General features: G+C 39.1%; 1 protein-coding gene across 10 annotated transcripts in view; it reads left to right on the forward strand.

Annotated features, from left to right (window-relative positions):
- kif1b (kinesin family member 1B) overlaps positions 1 to 5,805 on the forward strand; it is a 111,926-nt gene extending 106,121 nt beyond the window's left edge. For all 10 annotated transcript variants that reach the window (XM_035740647.2, XM_035740654.2, XM_035740649.2 and 7 more), the window contains 4 exons: positions 574 to 726; positions 1,061 to 1,253; positions 1,486 to 1,604; positions 2,064 to 5,805. In XM_035740647.2, coding sequence (XP_035596540.1) covers positions 574 to 726; positions 1,061 to 1,253; positions 1,486 to 1,604; positions 2,064 to 2,106 — 508 coding nt within the window. In that variant the 3' untranslated portion in view covers positions 2,107 to 5,805. The remainder of the gene's footprint in view (positions 1 to 573; positions 727 to 1,060; positions 1,254 to 1,485; positions 1,605 to 2,063) is intronic.
- Positions 5,806 to 7,973: the final 2,168 nt, after the last annotated feature.

Genomic DNA, 7,973 nt, shown 5'->3' on the forward strand with positions numbered 1-7,973 from the left:
AGACTATAGTAGAATACATATAGTAGAATACATATAGTAGAATCAATTAGACTATAGTAGAATACATATAGTAGAATCCATTAGACTATAGTAGAATACATATAGTAGAATCCATTAGACTATAGTAGAATACATATAGTAGAATACATATAGTAGAATCAATTAGACTATAGTAGAATACATATAGTAGAATCAATTAGACTATAGTAGAATACATATAGTAGAATACATATAGTGGACTCCATTTGAAATGAACACACCTCTCCCATTCTAAATGACATCCAGTATTGACCACTACATATAAACCAATAACACTTGAGCTTCATCAACCTGGTGTACACTTTTGTGCATAATTGAGGGAGTGGCACTTTAAGCCTCCTATATACTGTTAAAACTATTTAAAACAGTCATAAGAAATAGGCTAAATATTCATGTCCGAGCCACAGGTTTGTATACTATATTCTGGGACACACCCTACAGTTAAAATGTTTCTGAAGTGCTTCTAAATATGTGATTAGTTTTGAATATTTAATTCTTAGTATCATCAGACTGACGCTCTTCATTGTTTCCCAGAACCCCAGAAGCCAATTCTCGCGCCTCCAGCCCCTCCTGCTCGGACTATGAGAACTTCCCCATGGTGCCCACCCTGGAGACGTCTTATCTGGCTCGAGCCGGCAAAAACGAGTTCCTCAACCTGGTGCCCGACATCGAGGAGATGAGACCTGGGTAACTGCTATCTCCTTGTCCCTCTCGTGTTAGCAGTGGGCATGATGATGACGATCACTTTATTGTTTTTTTAATCATATGGCATGCCAGTATGCATATACACACAGATAGACAGCACATCACAAACGTTCCAAACATAATGCATTAGACACACAGACATACAGTATTCACGCAAACAACCATATAGCATAATGCAATACATTTACATAGAGTATAGGTTTGGTGAGTGGCTAGACTAACTCCTATTGTTAACCCTGCATGTTCGAGTGGTTGTCATGATTTCATAGCTAAAACCCAATGAATCAAACTGAGCCCCTGTTCTCTCCCACCACAGGTCTGTGGTGTCCAAGAAGGGTTTCCTGAGCTTCATGGAGCCGCGGTCCAACTCGTGGGTGAAGCACTTTGTGGTGGTGCGCCGGCCTTACGTATTTATCTACAACAACGACAAGGACCCGGTGGAGAGGGGAGTACTCAACCTGTCCACTGCCCAGGTGGAGTACAGCGAGGACCAGCAGGCCATGCTCAAGGTGGGCCCACATGCACGTGCGCACACAAACACAAGCTTTCACCTGTTTGGCAGGTACAGGCATTTTAATGGGTCAACACTATACCCACGCACAATGTGGAGTTTTAAGAGTAGAACAGGATTGATACGAGCTCTTCGGGTTGAACAACAATGGCACATAATGCCCTTACATGTGTAAATGGCTTGCCACAAGGGTAACTAGCTTCCTCGTGTGTTGTTTGAATCCTCTCTAGACACCCAACACATTCGCTGTGTGCACAAAGCACAGAGGGATCCTGCTCCAGGCCAACAATGACAAAGACATGAACGACTGGCTATACGCCTTCAACCCGCTTCTAGCGGGAACAATAAGGTACTGTACACATTCCCCTAACTAGAAATACAACATTGTCAGCTGTTTAGGACCCGTTTCCTTGTACCCAGTACCCATGCTTAGTCCTGGAGTAAAAAACATTTTCAATGGAGAATGTCCATAGAAAGTGCATTTAAGTCGAGGCTTGATTTGGGTTCAAGAAACCAGCCCTTAGTGATTTAAGCATTACCATTGAATAGAACATATAGAAGACTACTGAGAGTACTGATGTTGATAAGGCTCTGATGCTACCCATAGAGAAATGATTTCATTTTCTATAATTGTTTATTTTGATATACCTTTGCCTGTAAAGTAAAGCTTATTGCTTTAGTGTACGTTTACAACATTTTTCCAGTGCTCTAATCTACTTTTTCTTTTAGCCCAGCACCCAACTTGGTGGGATATATACACGTATGTTGTTTTTTTGCTTACGGTTGTTGTTTTTCCTTCAACTCACAGGTCCAAGTTGGCGAGAAGGCGCTCTGGTCTGCTGAAGAACTGATAGAGTTCGTCTGTGTGCAGGAAAACATGGCTCCTATTCTTCAGACTAGCCTTGGAACACATACCAAGTGTTAACACTTATTAACCATTGTGATTCTTGACGGTTTTCTCTTGTACGTAGACTTGTGGCTTAAGTCTCCTCTCAAGCAACTAAAAGTTTAAGTTCCTGAAAATCTGCTTACCCCCTATCCAACCCTCCAACACCCCCAACTCTCCCCCTTCTCTATTTCCCTCTCCCAGCCTCTCGTGTTTTCGTTTGGGATTCGTTTTCGTGTTTTGTTTCGCTTTGTCGTCATTACCCTTCCCTGACCCCTCTAACTAGTAGCATGTCGTAATAGTCTACTTGTATGTGCACGATTCTTCAGAAACAGGTTCTGACCACTCTCTTTAAGTTTACTAATCGTCTGTAAAGATTGTCTTTATATCAGTGTTAGCTGTCTATCAAGAATATTTTATTTACGCGCCCGCATGACAACAGCAGCATTCCTCAGGAGAAGACCAGGTTTGCTTATTCTACACACCAAAATAATCACATGACAGTTAAAAAACTACTGGGAAACAAAACAAATGAGGAACTACATGAGAAATATCAGTTTACGCTCTCCAACAGAAAGCACCGCTGGTTCAAGAACTATTGCTGCTAGTGAAAACAGGTTTTCAGTCTACGAGACTTTGCTTTGGGCCTCTGCCCCTCAGTATAATCTAGCCCTCATACACCACCCCCCACTCCCCTGAATGTTTGTGTGAAATACCGAACAGGAAAACAACACCTGTTGGTAAAGATTGACATTTTCAGTTAGACATTATTGCAGCATTGGAGAAACACTATTGTTATCCACGTGGTATCCATGTCCTACTGTTTTGACCTCTGTATACACAAATCAACCCCAAATTTAAGCATTGCTGTCTGTCTATCTGCAAGGACTTTCAAAGCGATTTGGCGTATAGGAGTATGAAATACAACTAGCAAAATAAACACGATTCAGTAATGAAAATATTAAATTGAACTATTCCCATGAAAATACATTACTGAACACCCCTCTACTCTTTTGCCAGTTCAGCTGTCCTTGATATCTCAGTCATTGAATAGATAGATAAATAGAGCAGGAATATACCAAGTCACCGATAGAGGGAGGAGGAGGGGGGACAGTACTGTGAGGAGAATGTCATTTGTACATAATGTTCCAGGATCCTTGTGCTAGTCACCTCTCATTTACTCTTAGTCTTACTCTTAGTGCTTTTCCTACACTGCTCTATTTAGGTTCGTGGCTAGTCGGCTCACATAGCCACACTGGACCTCAGCATTTATTCAGTGTTTTATCATCGCATCCTTGTGTAACAACTAAAGACATAACACAGTGCAAATGAAAGGAACCAAGGGAACTCAGTAGGGTTGAATAGCCTTGACCCCCTTGGTAGTTATTTGGTGAAGGTTGTAGTGTGTTGCCTTGCAGAAATAGACCAGATGATAGCCTATATCTGGTCCATTCACTCTCATGAAAACCATCAGGTACTGTGTTTCTTCGGGTGAATTGGTGAACAAACAGGGTGGGGCGGATTTCCCACAGAATCCCATATTTTTCTTTTGTTATTCTTTCTTGAATCTAAACCTCATTAACTCCGCTAACTACTCATAAGTTATTTTTTTTATTAGCACTGTTGATTCTTTTATACTATGCGGTCATTCCATAATGGATTTTGATATGAAATAATGGAACAAATGCGAAAGAAGTGATGTTTTATCCAGCTATGTTTTAACATTATTTTGCACATTTACATATAACTAATAACTATAGCAAGACTATAGAGCAGACCAGACATATTCAAGCCAAGATCGATTGAATCTTAGCACCGGCAGTAAATACGAGGTCTTTTAACGTAAGTATTGATAAGAAAGTGACAAGGTTGATAGGTTACCACCCAGCTAACACAGAACGTTTCACAACCTAAAAAAAAAAGTTCCCGTAATATTCTGGGAACCAAAATGTGTTAGCTGGGCAGTGTGCATGATGATGTGTTGATGAGTATCTCTGAGACTGCTAATGTTTACTAACTATAGACCACTGTCTGGGATCAAAGGGATAGAATATGCTCTGATGCTTTTTCTGATATTATTTATGAAAATATTTGCTCTGCTCGTCACAATAGGTCAACTGCGGCCACACGTTTTAGGTCCCTCAAAATGATGAAGGGACATTAAAATGGGGGCTCTGTCTCTACATTTGGTTGCTTTGTACTGCACATATGTAAAGAATGGAATATTCAGAGGGCTATGAGATGGCTCTGGCCAACCAACCAGTAGTTCCTTTTGCCCTCGGCACACTGCAAAGATAAGTTGAAGTTTGAGTGTGTAGAGACAGTGACAATTGTGGACAAGCCTCTGTGTTTGGGGCTTCATAAAGTTATTTGCTAAAATTAAGACATCATTTTTCAGTTTGGAAATTAATTGACAACATTTTCTCAGAACAGATGAAAATCGCTGAAAGACATTCTGCCCTCAGGTCAACCAACCTATAGCAGGGCAGATAGAAAAACCTTTGGCTCGTTGTTGGATTGTTACTTTAAGAGCTGCAGAAATGGTTCTCCATGTCAGGGTATCCTTACTGAAAAATGATTAGTTGTAGGAGGACAAGCTTTCCTCAACCTCCAAGATGACAGAGCAGCCTCTATGCACTGATCAAAAGCTAAGTTTACCTCCCATTAACTTCACTATATTGAATAATGACATGTATGAGCTAATATTAACATATTGATATGATTACCTGTCAAAGCAAAGATTTCCACTTGGCAACAAATCTATATGATAGATATTATTATGGATTGTTTCATCTGTATTTATCGTTTTGCAATGTATATATTAGTTTGCAGCTCTTTGCACAGAATAATAAAAGGTATAACTAACTGATCAAATAAAGTCTGCTCAATTTCAGTTGTTTCACTACAAATGAACCAAATGATGGAGTGCAGCATTTGCAAGCTGAGGCAGTTTGAAGAGAAAGTTGAATGTAATATCAGGATGTTGCTGTGTATTATTTCCATTCATCAAAAAGGAACTAAAATGTAACCCATTTGAGCCCAGTTGTAGGGAGATGGGTCACTTTAGTGCTTCCTTTTAGAAAGTAGTCTGAAATAAGTTTGCTTTTGAACTTAAACCATATTAGTGATAGCTAGCCATCTAGAATGTTGCAGTTGCGCTTTTTGTTATTTCTTGTTTGTTTTTCTAATATCAGGGAGTATATTAAGAAGTAGCTATTGTTGTTAGGCATCCAAAATTACAGTATACCATTGTTTCTCAAGATGTCTTCACCTCAACGCTTTCCCATGCTGCCTTTAAAACAAAACTAGCCATGATATTTTGCATCTTCCCCACTGACCCCAATCAGAAGACTTATTTGTTTTTAACTGACATTCCTTCTGATTTGTTCACAAAAATGACAAACCACGACATTATCACTGTACATTATTTGTCAGATTGGCTTCATTTTCATACTTATTTTGTAAATATCTGTGTTGTATGGGGCTTGAATTAAAATGTAAATATGTTTCCTGTATTTGTAATAATCATAATCCATTCGCTGTATAGCCTAGATGTGTCATGCAGATGTCCTAATTCTGTGTATGGTAATCTTGCACCATTGAGCTGTTTAGTGAATGAGGTAACAATAAAAGTACAACCCGTGCATAAGCAGAATAAATTCAATCTGTTCGTCTCATCCTTTATCATGCTACTGACTGGGGTCATTTTGAACCCAGAGGCCTATTTTTAATCATATTTAAAAGGTTGTTTATTCAACGTGTTTTTCATGACTTTGTCAATCAACTTTATTAATCTCACTCATTATTTAGTGTTTCTGTGTCAATATGGTCTTAATCAAATACATATCCTTTGGGGTAATTTTAACCCCAGCCAAAACAGTATCCTGTCTATATTAATTTGATAAATATGACCTTTTATTTTAATCTGGGTTTCTCTGGTGACCTAATACCAAGTTATCCATACCATCAGAGGGTGAATGGGATCTGTAGGCCTATCAGCGATTTTTGTCCAGATACACGGATCATTTGCAGAGTTACAGCCCCTTATTTAGAGTATCAGCCAATGATTATAACTGTCCTATACCAGGTATGACTGAACAAAATCAAAATGACCTCGGATTAATAGTTAGTTATTTAGCACTATTTGGACTGAAATTATAATGGAATAATTAAGGTTCCAATCCCAGCACTTGCTATCAAAACATCTCTGTGGTATAAGAACTTGGTACAACTGCAATACAGAAACCTGATGCACAGGTTGTATTTACACAGGCAGCCCTATTCTGATATTTTCCCCACTTTGTCAGAGCTGATCTGGTTGGTTAAATCAGCCATAAATCCCCTCTTAACAGGGGAATGGAAGCCTCTTCTGTGCAACAGGAAGTAGCAATTGAATGCAGCTTCACAGAAGAAAATTACAATGCTGAAACATTCTAGCCTGTCTATGGGTAACAGGGTTGAAGTGTTATGCTTGACCCACTCAGTTTCCCACCAGAAAAAGGCCAAAAAGAGTAGACCCACCTCACATGCTTTTACACTATGATTTGACTTAATGTTCAATTTTTCTTATGAAATATATATTTTTAAAGGAATCGATTCACCATATTAAAACGATAGTTCAGTTCACTTAACAGGGTTAAGTCTGTCCCTTAATGAGGGACAGACTTAAATGAATCACTAATCACATGAAATGACTTTGTCAGAGCAACAAAATAATTATGGTGAAACTTGGAGAAATTGTTGGATTAAATGGTTTGAAATCTTCCAAGAAGTGACACCGGGTTGGAGGTACATGTCAAAATGCTGAATATTGGCACTTTAGCAAGCCTTTATTCACAATTTGTATATAGATATATATTGAATTCTCCATGTGATCTATATTAAAGGGAAATTCAGTTAATATAACAGGCTTTTATATGTCAGTATTGGTACACAATTTCAACTTAAAATATTAAAAATAACTACAATAAACACAAAAATAAACGCAATGTGTAATGTGTTGGTCCCATGTTTCATGATCTGAAATAAAAGATCCCAGAAATGTTACATACGGACAAAAAGCTTGTTCCTTTTTTTTAATTGCACAAATGTCTTTACAGTGCCTTGCGAAAGTATTCGGCCCCCTTGAACTTTGCGACCTTTTGCCACATTTCAGGCTTCAAACATAAAGATATAAAACTGTATTTTTTTGTGAAGAATCAACAAGTGGGACACAATCATGAAGTGGAACGACATTTATTGGATAGTTCAAACTTTTTAAAATCAAAAACTGAAAAATTGGGCGTGCAAAATTTTTAATAAAAACTCCCTAGAAAGGCCAAAACCTAGGAAGAAACCAAGAGAGGAACCAGGATATGAGGGGGGGGTGGCCAGTCCTCTTCTGGCTGTGCCGGGTGGAGATTATAACAGAACATGGCCAAGATGTTCAAATGTTCATAAATGACCAGCATGGTCAAATAATAATAATCACAGTAGTTGTCGAGGGTGCATCAAGTCAGCACCTCAGGAGTAAATGTCATTTGGTTTTTCATAGCCGATCATGAAGAGTATCTCTACCGCTCCTGCTGTCTCCAGAGAGTTGAAAACAGCAGGTCTGGGACAGGTAGCACGTCCGGTGAACAGGTCAGGTTTCCATAGCCGCAGGCAGAACAGTTGAAACTGGAGTAGCAGCACAGCCAGTTGGACTGGGGACAGGAAGGAGTCATCATGCCAGGTAGTCCTGAGGCATGGCCCTAGGGCTCAGGTCCTCAGAGAGAGAGAAAGAAAAAGAGAATTAGAGAGAGCATACTTAAATTCACACAGGACACCGGATAAGACAGGAGAAGTAATTCA

The sequence above is a fragment of the Oncorhynchus keta genome, chromosome 28, assembly GCF_023373465.1.
Source record: "Oncorhynchus keta strain PuntledgeMale-10-30-2019 chromosome 28, Oket_V2, whole genome shotgun sequence".
Lineage (NCBI taxonomy): Eukaryota > Metazoa > Chordata > Actinopteri > Salmoniformes > Salmonidae > Oncorhynchus > Oncorhynchus keta.